General features: G+C 35.8%; 1 protein-coding gene across 1 annotated transcript in view; it reads left to right on the top strand.

Annotated features, from left to right (window-relative positions):
* The first annotated feature begins 2440 nt into the window (after positions 1-2440).
* MYO3B (myosin IIIB) overlaps positions 2441-17407 on the top strand; it is a 164418-nt gene continuing 149451 nt past the window's right edge. Inside the window, exons 1-5 of the mRNA XM_042822356.1 lie at positions 2441-2587; positions 3855-3989; positions 5371-5475; positions 5741-5840; positions 9357-9433. Of these exons, the coding sequence (XP_042678290.1) occupies positions 2441-2587; positions 3855-3989; positions 5371-5475; positions 5741-5840; positions 9357-9433 (564 nt within the window). The remainder of the gene's footprint in view (positions 2588-3854; positions 3990-5370; positions 5476-5740; positions 5841-9356; positions 9434-17407) is intronic.

Raw genomic sequence — 17407 nt, 5'->3', positions numbered from 1 at the left:
TTTTTTTAAAAAAAAGGAAATCTTTCTATTTGCTCCCATTTCTGCCTGAGAGTATCTTGTCAAGACTCCTGTCTAGTTGTCCATTTGCTTTGCATTCTTTAGTATGTAAACTAAGGCTTGGTAGAGTGCAAGGGGGTTGTTGATAACATCTAGTCATTCCTCAAATAGCTTAAGAGTGTGCAGTCACAAATAGCTTTGTGTAAGTTGTTCCCCAGCCAGTAGAGTTAATTGCCAAAGTGTAATTTTTCAGCATCTGCTATGGGCTATTTTGCTTGCCCACTTGGAACAGATGTAACCACTGAGAAGTTTTCTCCATCTGGTGGCAGAAATTGTGAAATTCTTGTAATCAGGAGGTCTAAAATAGGTTGAGGCTCCCTCTGGGGAGGACAGTGCTTGAGTTTTTCACAGCTAGAAGCCACCCTTTGTATATCACTTAAAAGCGCAGAACAGGTATGAGATCTGATGTGCAAACAGTGAAGTCTTCCTAAAGAAATTTCAACTTTTGCATTTTAGAGTTAAGGTCTTGTGGATATAGAATAGAATTTATAGAATTGGTTGCTTTCATGTGTAACTTTTCCTTGTACAAATAAATAAAAATATGGCAGCCCTTCTTTTAAGGCCCACTATTTTGTAAAGCTCAGTAAATGAGTAAGTAAGCAAAAACTGAAGAAAAAGCAGAAGTTGCATACTTTAAAAAAAAAAATTAGACATTTATAATGCTTAAGATACTAGTACATACTGTTCTTTTGCTTTTTTATAATGTAAAATTTTTTGTAAAATTATGTGTGATAGGCTAGTTGTTATAGTGATGGCAAATGCCAGCTGCCTTTACACATGAAAGTCTGTAATATTTCTCTTGAAGTATTAAAGTGACATGTTCAATATGTCTTTCGCTTTTGCTTAATTTTTTTTTTAAACTTGGGATACAACTGTTCCCGCTCACATTTGCATTTGTCTTCCTACCCCAAGTAAAGCTTGTTGTTAAGGTTGGCTTATCAGAAGCTACATGTCTGAGGATGCTGTCTTCAGTTCACGCAGTACAGTCTGTTCACTGATTTCAGCAAATTCTCTCTCTTGACCTGCTTCAACATTGAGGTGCTGACTGTATGTGTTTGGAATACTATTCTTTATTTGCAGCATGCTGTATTGAATCCAAGCAGTGAGAAACTGTTGTGATTATTATTGACCTTCAGCAGATTAATGACATTGACTAGCTTTTTCTTTTTCTCCTCTGCTCTCCTTTCATCTCTTCTCCTCCCTTTCCCTCCCCTCATCAAGAAATGGAATGTTTTGTGCTTTCTGTGTGGTAAATTTCTGTAATGGGCTGCATGTGAATTTGAATGAAGTTTATTTTCTTCTCTAGCATGATTAGAAAACATAGTTATGTCTTTAATTACATTGTTTCATTTCTTTATAATTTCTTAGACTTTTTGTCAGGTTCACATTCTTTCTGACTAAATTCTTGGTGCCAGATAGTTGTCAGTGCCAGTGGGAATGTTATAGAGGATAAAAAGACAGTAGGAAATGGCTCAAACCTTGAAAGTCAGGTCTGTTTGGGATCATTTGGAGTGAGGTGCTAGCTGATTAACCTCCAAAAGCTGGGAGCTTTTGCAGTCAACCATGGTGTTGTCTTCAATTGCTTATTTCAAGATTACTTTATAATTTTTCTCCTTCAGTTTGTTCATGGATCTCAGAACATAATTTGCCAGTTAAGCGCAAAAGTAGCTGAGGTGGTCTGCATACTGACAGCCATGCTGACTGAAACAGAGACAGAGACAAGTGGAATTGCTGAGAAACATCTTCAGTGATAATTGTTACTCTCGTGACATTGTAGTTGACAGCTCTCGTTGTCTACTATCAAATTGTTTTGTATTTTATGATACCTGCCAGGCCGGTCTAAACTACTGAACTGGTTATATATAGCCCTATTGAAGATGTATCAGATATGATGAAGTGTTTTACCTACTGAGTGTTTGCCTGGCCATTATCCAGGGAGTTAGATAAAATACATTACATGAATGACATAGCTTTTTAACACACAGGAAATAAGGTCTCATTTCATGAACTGTGTTAAACCGGTTGTATAAAATGTCCATTAAAAGTGCATGCAATAAAAAGAGAGATCAGATATTGTCAAAAGTTCAGAAATGGGTTCAAAATTATTTAGCATATGCAGCAATGTATAAAGCTGAGAGTTAATACACGCAGCAAAGTAAGTAAAGAGAAATGGTCTAACGTGTTTTCTTTGCTTTCCTTTATCTACTGATCTTATCTCTCTGCATGATTTTCATTTGTCATTCCATCTGCGTTTCTTCTCAACTTCTGATTTCTTTATCATAACACGGCTGCTTTAGTTCAGTTGCTTAAGGCTTCCCATTGTATGTCTGTCTGTTTTTTTTTCAGGAAGCCATTGTATGGATTATTTCAATACAATTCCAGTATGATCGGACTAGAATCATTAGCTGATCCCACAGACACCTGGGAAATTATAGAGACTATTGGAAAAGGCACTTATGGTAAAGTCTATAAGGTTGCCAATAAGAAAGATGGGAGTCTGGCAGCAGTAAAGATTCTCGATCCTATTAGTGTAAGTGAAAGTATTAAACTTCATTGCTAATTTAAAAGAATTTTTAAACAGATTTAAAATGTAAGTTAAACATAAGATATTGAATGCATCCTGAGGAAATGTTTTTTGCACAGTGCATTGGCGGAAGGAAACCTGAAAGGTGCTGCTGAAAATTTCATCATCTTGCATGCTGTTTGAAAATAGCATTTACTAAGTTTCATTTTTATATGTATATAAGTTGTCCGGTACAAATTCAGACACCTGTGCTTTGAGCATGCATGTGATAGGAAAGCACAAAGGCATTCCTCTTAGGGGTCTGTTTTAGGAAGGTAGACAAAAGATACTGTTAATCTTAAATGTTCTTATTCTACGTTCCCTAAAAGGATTGCTTTTTCCATTACAGAAATACTGTGAACTTCATTATATTTTACAATTGTCTTCTGTAAGTGTCTAACACTGATAAGCAATAATTAAAGAAAAGGCAATAATTAAAGTCCAGGCAAAATTCTTGGAAGTGGTTCTCTGCTAGCTCCAGTTTTAGTGGGATTTAAGTCCCTGACCTCCCTTGAGAGCCAAGGCCCTTGCTCTCAGTGGAAGAGTTAGCTGACCACTGTACAGGTTGGATCAAGCTGGAGTTTGATTGTAACAGTTGAGCGAGTATATTTACTATGAAAGGTTGCATTTCTATCATCTACAACTTCTGAAGCCTGTCTTGCTTTTTCTCTTGTGCAATTCTGGGAAAAGTAGTAAATCAGACAATAGCCTCAAGATAGATAAAAACAAACAAGCCAGAACAACCCTCTACGTGAATGTTTAATATTTTTAGTAGTTACAGTCTCTGCAGAAGCAAGGAAATTTACTGCTTAGATATTTTTCTGAATTTTGGCTTATGAGCTGATATTCAAATTTTTTTTAATTGTCACAGAACTGTTATATTAACAAATGCTTAGTAACATTTGCTTATTTAATGAATGTTGATATTTCTCTTTTCAATAGTTTCTAGTATAGTCTGTCTTAATGTTTTTATTTTTACAACATTCCACTTGGAGGTTTAGTGAAATTATTTGACCCCATCTGTTGTCCTGTTCGGACCACAAACAGGAAAAGAAAAAATAGTGAAGAATACTTTCAGCAGCACTGGAAGAAAACCATTTAAAAAAAAAACATTGGTTTAAAAAACCATTTAAAAGTACAAACTGCTTAAAAATAGCTTTTTTTTATCCATAGGCGTTTATTCTTGTTTTACACAGGCTTACTGTGTTTATATGTTCTGTATGTTTGTATTTAGGATGTAGATGAAGAAATTGAAGCAGAATATAATATTTTGCAGTTTCTTCCCAATCATCCTAATGTTGTTAGATTTTATGGGATGTTCTACAAAGCAGATCAATATGTGGGAGGACAGCTCTGGCTAGTACTTGAGGTAAAAAACATCTTGATAATATTACATCTTAACTAGTGAATGTGGTGGGTCTCTGTTTTCTATTGCTAGGAGAGTCACCAGCTTTCATGATTTTCTGATAGGGGCCATTTATCAAAAGACTGGTGATAGATGATATGTCATGTACTGTTGAAAATCTCACAAAAATTTGTTAAAAAGGGAAAGTCCTTACATTTTATTTCTATTCAAGTTGCCACATTTTGCCTCAAAAACCACTGTATCTTGTTGGTAAAAATGTTTTGCTTAAAAATGGCTTGATTTTTCTTGTTGGAGAAAATAACGTTCAAATTTTTTGAGAGGTCAAGCACTCAAGGGAAATGTAAAACATAATGTAGAAGTAACGTGGTAAAAAATTAAGAAACATGTTGCCTGTTGCGAAATGAACAGAGAAAATGTAATATAAAACTAAAAGTTTGTTGTTCTAGAAAGTAGCAACAGAAATGCCTACTATTCTTCAGTGGCAATTGGTATTCTTGCAGTGAAAAATGTAAAATGACACATGGTAGTCTTGTTGCCAGCTAACTGATTGCAAAAGATTTTTTGCAAGATGAGTGAGGATTTCTAAACAATTTCCAGGCTTAATAAATGCAGAGCTTTACACAGGCTGATGTTCAGTATAATGACATTCATTTTGCTGTGTTATAAGTAGGCTGAGAAGGTTAGCATTTGTTTTTTAATTACAGTTCATTTGAGAATTTTTATTCCCTATTCTTGAATGATGACTTGAATCAGAATGGAAAATCTTTACTTCCCCTTTAAGTCATAGAATCTCAACAATGCGTTTAACTTCTGTTTATGGTAGAATTAGGTAGCTTGAATGAATGTTCTTTGACATTTCATATTAAATTCCATTAACTATTGATAAAGCAAAGATTTAGCATCTTTGTTTTGCTGTTGCTTTTTACTGTATGCCTACTGGCTTTGTATTGAATTTGAATTTGAGCTTGGATTTCCATGTGTTTTTTTTTTTTTTTTTTTCAAATGTAGCACATCAGACAGGTTATGTGTGGTATTGCATATAACAAAATTTTATATGGTAAAATTGTGAAATACTCTATATAACAAAATTGAATGTAGAATTTGGAAGAGCTAGGTCTATATAGACCTTACAGACTAAGTATGCTCTTGTCAGTTGCTTTTGGTGCACATTTTCCAGACTTTAAAGACTTTTGACGTTTAAAAAAATCACATTTTCCTTACATGGATAAATTTATGGATAATAGAAAAGTAAAAATCTGGTTGTTCCCTGAACTTGTGTTGTCATACAGTTTTATGCAGTAGTTATTCACAGCCTAAAAAAGCGTGTTGAGTAACTGAGGGCATGTCTTGCTTTTTCCCCCCTTTGTGTCTTCCCACTTCACAGCTGTGCAATGGAGGGTCTGTCACAGAACTTGTCAAAGGTTTGCTGAATTGTGGCCAACAATTGGATGAAGCTATGATCTCATACATCTTATACGGTGCTCTCTTGGTAAGGTTGTTCACTGGGCTTGTAATGACAGCAGAGGGTGCAGTTTGTTCATCTCATGCATATATTTTCCATTTATAAAGAATGATAATGTTGACAATATTTTCTGGGCTATTACTGCAGCAGGAGTTGTATCAAGCATGTAATCTGGTGGACAGATGTTTCTATAGACTATGTGCAGATTGTCTTCATTACATTCCCTAATAGTAGGGTGGTAATTGTTTTTAAATAAGGGAGTAAACTTATTTTTGTTACTGCTGGCATATAGGGCCTTCAGCATTTACACAATAACCGGATCATTCATCGAGATGTCAAAGGGAACAACATTCTTCTGACAACAGAAGGTGGAGTCAAGCTCGTTGACTTTGGTAATGACCACTTCCCATTTGTTTTTCTAATACACACAGTCTAGCCAAAGGCATCCGTTTACTTTCCACTGGGAAGGCAGAATGCTATAGTGAGAGATTTTCGGGACAATTATCAAGATTATTTTAGGGAGGAAAAATGGGGAAGTAACTTGATACACCAAGAATGAAAATGGTATCCAAAAAATCAGTAATACATTTTTAACTTAAAAGAGCAATCATAATAATTTATTGTTCAAAGTATTTTTGAAAGTGGCATTTACAAATCTTTTTTTTGCATTTTGCAAAAAATGTCAGTTTCACAGTAATTGTCCTAATTTAAATTTAAATTCTGTGTCTTTTGCATATGAAAAGAAAACATCCTTCTCTTTGAAATGACATTTGCTAGCCTCTAGCATTTTGCTCCCTCTGAGCAGAAGGTAAAATGGTCCCATGTGTCCAAAACCCAATATCCATTTAATATGTTATTATTGCTGTTGTATACAAACATGGCCAGTCTGGAAATATTGTAAGAAATAGATGGGTAGGGAGAGGAAAAGAGAAAGGGCCTTGTCAATAAAATTCAATTCAGTTCAGCATTTTTCTTCTTATACATATCCACTCAGAAAAATAACACAGAGCTGTATGTAGTCTGACAGATATGTATACAATGGAAACGAATTATTAGTAATATGTGATTCATTAGTTAATCATAAAATGCATAAGGTAATCACCATTGAGAATAGTATTGCTTGGATAACAGATGTATGTCTAGTAGTGCATGAAGATAAAGAAAAATGTTCACAAACTGAGAGTAGCATACAATGATATGCCAAAAATCCTGCAAATAGTAATGATTAAAAAAATGAAATTCATATACTGGAAAATAAATGTAATACCATGACATCATCAGCATTACAAATTTGACGTTAGAAATGATTGCGTTGGAGATTATAAAATAAGTTGGAACCAAGAAAGTAAAAAACTTCTCAGTACCTTCTAGGGACAGAAATTCATTATGTTGAACAGTGGAGGTAATAATTAAAGTAGTGCTGGGAGAAACATGGCCTGAAGCAAAATTTGCAGCAAGTCCCTGAGCTAGTATGAGGGAGACAAGTAATTTCTCTGTGAGTGTGGTCATTGTTTGCAACTGCGCCCTTCTGGGAAATATTGGCTTCTTCCTCTGACAACTCTTATCATACATGTCAATGGCATTAGCTGCTGCTGAAGATCAGCTTGGAGCTCCTGAGTCCAAAGGCATATCTGTGGTATACAAATCTAAGTGGCATGTTCAGGAAAACTGAGAATCCCAAGATTTCTGGCATCTCATCTCTTTCCATGTTGTTGGGGCTTTTTTATTTCTTAACATTTAAGATTCACCAATAATCGTAGCAAATTATAACAGATGTACCTCAGAAAAAGATATGAGCAAACGCTCACGTGTTTCCTAGTACTTAACCACTAGGAAATATCGAAATGTGCTTTCTATCTGACAAAGTATTATGCACTAAGGTTTCATTGAATTGCTCTTTCTCTCACTAGCCCACTGCTTTAGTCATAGAAAGGACTTAGGATCAAATTAGGACTGAGTTGCAGCTGCAACTGTTGTCCGTAGAATTGTCCCATTTGTTGCAGGAGGTGAAAGATGTTTAGTGAAAAATGCAGAGTTCAGGAAGAGCTTTGCTATTTTAGAGTTTTGCTATTCAGACAGCTGAAGGACATCAAACTGGAGCCTGTTCTTGCTTCTGCTAGGGTTTCTCTTTGTTGGCACTTGCATCAAGCTTTGTAGAAATGGCCATTCTGCGTTCCTCATTTTCCTTGTATCCAGTCTGAAACATTTTGTACTACCTTGTAGAAGAGCTGAGTTTGAGCTGCAGCTGAGAACGTTACAGCTCTACTTTAGTCAGATGGAGTGCCTGAAAACTGAAAGATCTCAGATTAAGAGCACAAAAACAGTGGATGCATTTGATATTTTTAGGCTAATCCCTGGAACTAATAATCCTCTCCCATTTTGAAGGAATGTTAAGCAGATTTGTTGTGTGATAAGGAGTGAAGAAAATAGGAAAGGAAATAATAATCCTAGATTAAGTATTGAATTGTGCATACTAAATGAGTGTCTAGAATTCAAATCAATGGAGATAAAAGGAAATACTCAGAGATTACCTAGTTAGCAAGTTCTATCCATTATATAGGGGGAAGAGAAAGTGAATTCATACTCAAGGCAGTATGTATGGATATTAGCACACTGAGAGGATTGCACAGAGTTATTTGTTTGCTTTTATTGCGTGACTTTTCAACTTGTTCTTTTTTCTTTCAAATTCAATCAACAGCATGACATGCTTGAACTCATCACTCATGTTCTTTCACTCTTTTTTACCATCTTCCCTCTTTCCCCCTTTCTCCCTGTCTCAGCTTTTTGATGTTCCATGCTGTTTTGGAATGTCCATAGATGGTAGCTACAAGTTAGGCCAGCTTAAGAGAAAACAGTTAAATGCACAGAGGCTTATAGACTCCAGTCATTGGCTGTTTTGCAGTGTTACCCACCAAATCAAGATTTGCGATCACACTGAAATGAAAAAATGAATACAGAATTGAATCTTTGGTACAGCAATCTAATTGCTTAATTGACAAATGACTGATTCTGAGTCTGAATTTCTTACTCACTGAAATCGGGCACAAATCTATTATGCTGTAGTGTGTTTCTAGCTGTTTTTCTTTGTGGGTGGTACTGTGGGAGTAGATCATGTTTTCTTTTGTTTTCTTTTTCCCAACAATGATAGCATGAAATATTTTTGTCAATATTGCATTTATTCAGCTTATTTGAATGCTCCTGAGTTCTACAGGAGCACAGTTGACAAGAGCACAGAAAATTATTTGAAACTTCATTTTGATTTGTTAATATTGTTTCATTTTGTTCTAATTCTTTCCTTCCTTTTTTCTGCTGTGCTTCACTAGCCTAGCCTCAGTCAGAAAACCAATGAAGCACAGGCTTTGTTTTAAGCACTTGCTTAATTCCTAAGTGTAAGCTACAATGTGAACTTAAGCTTCCATGTTTTTCAAAGGAAAAGATTTGTTTTAAATAAGTGCATAAATGTTTTGTTGAGAAGGAACTTCTGCAAGGTTCCTGCCAGCAGCATTCAGGGAATAAATTTCAGCTAAGCTTGGACAGCATTTTTGGAAAATAGGTTTTAAATTCAGATGGGAATTTGAAATGTTCCAGAATATACTCATGAAAAACAGCAGAAGGAGGTATCTATGATATTAAGAGCTGATTAAATTTTTTAATTTGAATGAAAATGCTTCAGACTGAGATAATTCATAAAAAAATCTCGTAGCAATCTAGAAAGAAAACAGCAAGCTGTGGTCTGTCTAGGATGAGCTGTGGAAAAATGAAATTAATCAAATAATTCAGTAATAACACTGCACTTTAGCCTGTAGCTGTGATCTCAGTCTTAGAGGTTTGTTTCTTACATACTTCAAATAAACTGATTGACTTGATTTAATGAATTTGAAGCCAAATTTGTTTCTGTTTTGTTGCAGGTGTTTCAGCCCAGCTCACCAGCACACGGCTACGTAGAAACACCTCAGTGGGAACACCCTTTTGGATGGCTCCTGAGGTAGGCAAATATTTTTTGAATCCTATAATGTCTCCCTTCACTGTAATGCGTGATCTGTTGGCACTTTAATCAAGAAATATCTTTTCATCTAAGGACCATATTTCTACTTTTCTCCACATCTATGGCCTCTGTCAGTGAATGTACTACTACTAAAATATACAAGCTGGATTCTTTGATCAGTATTAATATTTACTATTTTTATCTCTGTAATGTTTCCATAAAAATACAGATGATCTCCAAGTAATTAAGGGTTGTTGTATGGGAACTGCTGAGTCACGGCCTGAACCTCTGATTGATCACCTGAGGTGAGCCATGAGTCAGCCAGAGGAGCACAGGTGAAGGCAATTCACCTGTGCTGCCGGAAGGGGTGGAGCTTGGCTCCTCCTAGACCTATTTAAGATCTGGCTACGAGAGGGGAAGGATCCTATCTGGAGATCGTCTCTAATGGTGTTTTTTTGTAGGTGAGCCTAGCATATGAGTAAGCCTTCCATTTGTTCTCTCTTGTTATCTTAGTCTACTTTGCTTAACTCTCTTGTTCTTTTTTTGTGATTATAACATCTTAATATCCACTGAATATGCAGTTGTCTTGAAGATTTTATGACTTCCCAATCAGACACATTTAAGCACTATGTAATTCTATAGAAATGCTTTTTAGGTGAAAAGTACCAGTATGGGACACTTAAGGAACCCTTCATAAAATAGCTGAGTATATGCTATAGATATAGGTAGATAGGAATCTACAGCTGAGAGCTTGGGCTGGGGAAACTGAAATCTGCAATTCTGCAGTCTCCTGAGATTTCACATGTATGGGGACCAATCCTCTCTTGGACTAAAGTTTTTGAAGTTAATCTGGCCCTGCATGTTCTTACACAGTGTGAATACGATTCTGTGCATGTTTGTGATTTCTGCTACGTTCTACACAGATTTCTGGTCTGAGGAAATGTATGCAGTTTTTCTGCAGTTGGGTAGTTGATCTGTTTTGTTGATCCATTTGCTCTATTATGAAGATGGATTCACTAAATGTAGGTAAGGTCCTTTAAAAAAATGATAGTTAATGCCCTATTTCTGTGTGCTAGCAAGAGACACAACTCATAATGCTCATCCTGATCTATTACTGGCCCAAACAGCACCAATATTTATAGCATAGGTAAATTTAACAAGGACTTCATGTCCACTCTATTGAAATAGGCTTGTCTGTCTTTTGAGGATCTTAATGTACTTTCAAAAATTTACTTCTCCTTCTCTGTTAGGATGTTATGTCAGACAGTCAGAATGTTCTGTAGACTGTGCTGCAAAGAAGTGTTTTTTTGTGTGTGTGCACTTGTCTGAGCACTTCAATACAGGGTGGAAGAAGGAGGAGTTCCCACATTACTATCTTGATTTAAGACTGTGAAAACCTTGACTCAGCTGTGTGTCCCGTAACCTTAATTACAGGCTGTCTTGTCAAGTAGTTGGGCCAAAAAAATTGTAAAAAGGTGTTTTGGAAGCACTAATAAGCTATAGCATTGCATAGCCCAAAATAATCTCAAACATGTTGATAACATGAGATCAGATACAGTATGAAGGTAAATACTGAAGTGTTTACAGGAAAGAACAAAAGGGTTCATTTATAGTCTGTCTATTGTAATCCATGCTACTACTCACTTTTTAAAATACTATGGAAGTAGGTATATATGTCAATAAAGGGAAGGAGATGTCAGAGTGAAAAGAGCAGTTGATGCATATTCTAATGTATGGGAACTAGTATGGGACTCAGCTAGTGTTGGGTCATGGTCTGAGCCACTGGTTGGTCACCTGAGGAAAGAACTGAGTCAACCTTGGGAGCACAGGTAAAAGCAATTCAGCTGTGTTACTGGAAGGGGTGAAGCCTCGCTCCCTCCCTGCTAGACCCAATTTAAGGGCTGACTGCCACTGGGGAAGGATCTCTTTCTGGAGATCCCTCTCTGTGGAGTCTTTCCTGTGAATCTAGATCTTTGGATGTAGGTGAGCATTCTTTCCTTGTTTGTTTCTTTTCCCATTTTCACCATCCCCATTTTCATCATTCTTTCCAGCTGTAATACAAGCTGTAACATATAATAAAATGTGAGCAAATACTTAAAGATTTAAAATGCAACTAATGATAGATAATAATAATGAAAACATAAAACTCATTTGCTTTCCCAAGGTTTATGTCTAAAACAAACAAAAAACCGAACAGGCAACAATAGTTATAGCTGTTTAACTATGGGAGATGGTTCAAGAACTCTGTTTCTGAGTGGCAAAATCTGAAGTTCACAGAATTCTTTCATTGGCTGGGGATGTGCACACTTGGACTCATGGGCTGGCATAGGTTAAAAATACAGAAGAACAATCTGCAATGGTTCCAGATAATGTATTCTCTGTAAATTTAAGGTCAATTGGATGTTTAACTGAAGGTTTTAAGGTTTTAAAATATTAATTTTTGCCCTTCTTGCTGTAAGAAATAATGCATTTTTATAAGATTATGAAGTCAGAAATGGAGTGAAGAGGGAGTGAGTTGTTTCTTTGTAAGCTCTTAAACCGAAATAACTCATTTGCATTGGAGATGCAAATACCTTTAGATATATTTGAATTTGGAGGAATTTTGGGTGGAATTTGCATCTGTTACAAGTGTGTAAATTTGTTTCCATGTACAAAACAATTTTAAGTGTTGTGCAAACATCTGTCTATTTTAAAATATACTACTTATACATCCTGTGGTTTCCTAAGGATGGCTGATTACAGCTGAGCAGGGAAAAGAAGCTGCTGTAACAGATCCAAAATTGATCTTCCACGCTCTCACAAAAATATGGTTGGTATTTTACCATCTCCATAACAACAAGTTACGTCACAAAAGAGACACAAGATACCTTAGAAACCACTGTGCAAGCATTATTTATGGAATCACCTTCATTGCAGATGTTCTGAAGCCTTTGTAAAGCATTCTTTACAGAGTGACAGGAATATTATGAAATATTTTCTTGAACTCGGATTTTTAGAGGTGTTTTTTACAGTGCTGTTTTGCTTGAGTAATTGCAATCAATGTCAGAAATCATACCAAATTTATAAACCATCCTGCCTGAAAATACTCATTCTCAAGGTAAAAACCCGAAGAAATAAACAGAGACTGAGACACATTTGTTCAAAAAATACAACAACATAGATGTAACCAGTGTGCATTATGTGCATCATTGAAAAAGGATCAAGTCTAGCTTAACATACTTCCTTTTTGGAAGAGATTTGTCAAAATAACTAACCCAGTATCATAAACATAGTCACTTATCTCAGATATGCCTATGTGAAAAACACTGATGAAGCTTCATGATGTACCAGTCTGCAAAACAGCTGCAAGATGCTTATGTATCCATCCTGCTGTTGTTGAAATAGCTTTAAAACTTGCTGTTGTGTAACACATGCTTGAGTCGCTACAGTTGCTTTCTTTGTGTCTGTATGAATGACCTATTTCCCTTGACGGGTGAGATGCAATTTACTCTACATCTTGGGAAATCTTTCTGGTATTTTTAAAATATGCAGCCAAATTTTTATGTGAAATATGAATGCTGAGGACTGAAATAAACTGAAAAAGACTGCCTGAGTAGCAGCTTTTTAGAAACAGTGATTTCTACATGAAACTGTGCTGAGATTAGTAAAACTAGAAAAGCACCCAACAGTCTCAAAAACCTTGCTGCCAAAATTTTTGGTACACGATAAATTCTGTGTCAAATCCAAATATTCCTTAAAGAACAGGAAGGGAATATTATTATTCAGAGAAATAGAAAGGATTTTTTTTTTTTTTTTTGATTGGATTCTTACTATCTTCACGTGAAACATAAAAGCCCCAGATTGTATAAAGCTATCATGGAGCCCCATTTCAGGTATAGGTGAGAAAGATGGATGTAATCAGAAGGGGGAATAGGGATGGAAGATGAAGAAGCCTTCCTTAAAGGAATGGACTACAGGTGTGTTTTGGAGAAATGAACCACGTGAAGTAAAACTGACAATATTTTCCTTGGCAAAATGCAGGAAAGTATTCAGATACAAGTGAATAACAGGATATGGGCAGGACACAAATACACTGGAAACAAGAACCAGCAGTTAAGCCTGGATAAGGAACAGTCTGTATAATGAGGAAAAGCATCACACTGTAAGATGAGTAATACAGGGATTATATAAAAACGGTACTTAAAATAGCGAAAGATCACTGAAAAAATATCTGTGGCTTGAGGGTGTCCTAAGGTATCTGGTTCAGCTCACTATTTTTGCTGGTCAGCACAGAAATCAGTAGCTTTACAGTTTTGAGACGACTGGGACATTGTTTTTTTTCTTGTTCTTTTCCTAATGATTGTGAAGTTTGAGTAACAGTACAGATCAAAAAGATTCGTCCTTGAGCATTAGTTTTTGAGCAGAACACAGGATGAACCAAAAAGTTGCTGAAAATGAAAATGCAGAATCAAGCCAGGCAGTGTGGAAGCATCTGAAGAACTTGGCAAGGGTAGAGAAGCTTTGAAGTAGACTCCCTGAAAATCAGTCATTGCTGTTTAACCTAATTAGGATTATCTTGCAGTTAGAAAAACAGCCATACAAATGCTGGAACACAGAAAACTGTCAAACCAAAAAAGATAAATAAGGTGGAACTGCTTAAGTACTGTGGTTGTTTAGGTTGTTTAAAGCTTCCTATTGCCAAATACCTGAAGACTGTTTCTTTTATGCTGAGATGAATTGTGTTGAATGCAAGAGGAAACAGATTAGGAATCTTAGAACAGAACTGCCTTTACTTTCTCACCCCCTAACCTTAATGTGTCTTGTTTTCAGCCTCTATTGCACAGCTGGCAAAACCTAGCCAGAACTAAATGGCAAGCTTTCTTTTTCCCAAGTAATTGAAATATCACAAAAGCGTGAACCTCTGCCTGCACTCTGAGTTTTATTTACCAGTTCACGTTTTGTTCAATGAAGTTATCATGATCTAGTCAGCTAGATTCTTGCAACTAACCCTGACTCTTAAAATAAGCTCAGTTAGAATCTGTGTGTTGGGGAACAAAAATAGAAAAAGATAATTGAACACGGAAAGAATTGAAAAGATGCTGAAGGCAATTTAAGCCACAAGGAATACAGTGCTATATTTTTGTTGATAACTGCTAGAAAATGACAACTGCATATATGATTGTGATTTGAAAGGAGTGAAATTATAACATAGTAGATCCTTTGAAGAACTGCATTTTGAAATATGATGCAAAACAGTAGGAGAGCATGGAGATTTTGTACATGCTGATTTATAATGAACTGTAGGAATCCACAGCTCAGTATAAATCGGAAAGTTTTCAATAGTATATATCTGCACTTTTCTGCTAGAAAGCCATTTAAAAATAGTTGTACATCATGTAATTTTTGTGATTTAAAAGAAAAAATCCTTCATGAACTGTGAATCTTCTCTTTCTTTAATAAGGAAAATCTTGGAAGTATTTCCTCATATTCCGAAAGGTGTAATAACTATTCTCTTACAACTTATGATCTACTGAACTAGCTGTAACTGCAGATTTTTTTTAAAACTTGTGAATTGTAATAAATGAAATAAGATGGAAAACATAAAAAGATGTCCACTCAAAAATCAATATTAAATTATATTTAAAATCTTCCTGTGGAAGAAACCTCATAGGTGTAGGGAACATTTCTTCTTCTTCAGCAGAATTTTACGTTTATCTGGCCTCAGAATTAATTGTGAAATATTTGAAAATCCCATGTATTTTTTTCAGTGTGGGTAAAAAAAAAAAAAAAAAAAAAAAAAAAAAAAAAAAGCATGAATAATTGGATGCATGATTTTTGTTACATTGTGATTTGGACAATGCCTGTAGTTTAACCTTACTGTGTTTATGTTAGTGCATAAGCGTATAGTGTAAAGGAAATGCCTACTTGACATAATGTGAAATAACATCACTGCTTTCAGGGGGTTAAAATAATGAGACACCACAATGCGTTAGACAGTTATATTTAGGGAATATAATCTATCTCTTTGAAATGCAGAACAGGCTTTGAGTGTGGTCCTGTAGCACATTTGGTAAATACTATGGCCATGACAGAAACTGCTACACTGTAAATGTGTGAAAGCAGATGAGGAAATAAAAAGTGGGAACCGTTGCTCTAAATAGCTGGGGCAAGACTGGATGAAAGAATGGAGGGAGCTGTTATAGCAGGTGATTGGGAAAGCAGGATAGAATTAGGTCTCTGAAAGGCCACATGTAACTGAAATGACTGATTCTGAGATGTCACCTTCTGAGAGCTGACTGGCATGATATAAACAAAGTTATCTTTTGGAGAACACATTTTAAGAAAGTGAATAAAGAAATAAATGCCAGTTTCTGCTTTGGTTATTTTTCCCACTTTCTTAATTTTCAGGCTACTTATATAATGAGCTGTGGTAGCAAGGAGTTAGGCTGAAACTGCTTAAAGCCTGTAAGGAAAGCAATAGAAGAATTCAGAAAGCTACAATTTGAACTATAAAGAGGTTTCTTTAAAGATAATGGCATATGAGAGGAGGACAATGCAGCAGAACAGCACCGGTGAACTCTCCCTTCAGAGAGAGATCTGGCAGAATGCATCACTGTCTCCTTTGTCTCTGGGAGACCTACAGACTTCCTCAGGGGCTGGAATGGCAGAAGGGGCTTGAAACAGGGAGCAGCCAGAGGGAAGATCAGTACCTGGGCAGTTACCTTTGATAGCATAGCCATGATCTTGTGAAGGAATGCGGAGTGGCTGGAGGTATGCATTTGTTCCAACCAAAAAGCAGATGTGGAAGACTTGTGAAACTTCTGTGTAGTTTAAAAAAAAAAAAAGTGCAAATTTTGTGCTTCTTGCACAGAGATTTGTGCACTAAGTGTGTTTACTATAGGCCTGTAGTTGCCTCTGTTTTCTGTTGCTTTGTGCAACACCATTTCCAAATCTGTGCAGGTTGTGTATCCTTACTGCCAGGTTCTGTGGGTTGGTAATGAAACATGTCAATGACACTACTCATAAATAGTGTTGAAGGCATGATGAATCCATGATATAAAGCAAAACATGCTCAAAAGCTTGTCTTTTTTCTATGCTGCGTCTGTAGGACTAATAAGAGGTACTCCTTTTCCCTGCGAATGTAGTCTTCTGTTAGGGCAGTCTAATGGTCTCAGGTATATTTCACTGGGATGAGGTAAAAATAAAAACACTTTGTTTTTTAATCCCTAGCTGTTAAATTACGAATGGCTGCTTGATATAAAATTAATTTCAGTGAATCAATGTTAATTGAAATGATTAGTAATGCAAATGATTAAAAATATTAATTCTTATTTTGGGAACATTTTTAACAATATAATCATTTTCTGATGCATCGCAGAAATATTTGAATGATAATCACAAATAAGGAACAGAAATTAAAATAAAAAGGTGGGGGAATACATAACCAATTTCAGACATGAATTTGCTTATTTTATTTGTGTGAATGTGCACGTGTACAATAAATGTTATATATACCCTAAATATATATGCATTAACTTTGCTCTGGATTATTCAGTATCCTCAGTGTTTTTTTGTGTTGATTTCTTTATCTTGATGCATAAGATTTCTATCAATATTTAATTTTAAATTTACCACCTATATGAATTAAATTGGATTAAATAGTGTCAGATGGAGCACAGAAATTCAGTTGATTTATTTCCATTTGCATAGTTAGCAGTTTTGTTCTCCTTGCATCAAGGGTAAGAATTTTGTTCCACATTTATTTTTCATATGCTGTGCTCTGCTTTCAGCATTGTGCTCAAACACCTCATAAGCTGCTTAGTTAGCTACGGCAGCTGAGTACAGCACTGCCTTTCTTCAGGAGCTTCAATATTCCAACTACAGACTCCTTTCTGCTGGTGGGTCGTCACCAGTGCTAATTGTGTAGTGATTGTCTCCAGGTAGCAGATCTGTACTGTTACTATCAGTCAGTTATACTGTGTGTGCATGCTTGCA

Source organism: Centrocercus urophasianus, unplaced genomic scaffold (assembly GCF_019232065.1).
Source record: "Centrocercus urophasianus isolate 14NV4802_14NV808 unplaced genomic scaffold, USGS_Curo_1.0 seq_20, whole genome shotgun sequence".
In the NCBI taxonomy this organism is placed as follows: Eukaryota; Metazoa; Chordata; class Aves; order Galliformes; family Phasianidae; genus Centrocercus; species Centrocercus urophasianus.
Note: the sequence above shows the minus strand (reverse complement) of the source record. Positions and strands in the feature narration are given on the sequence as shown.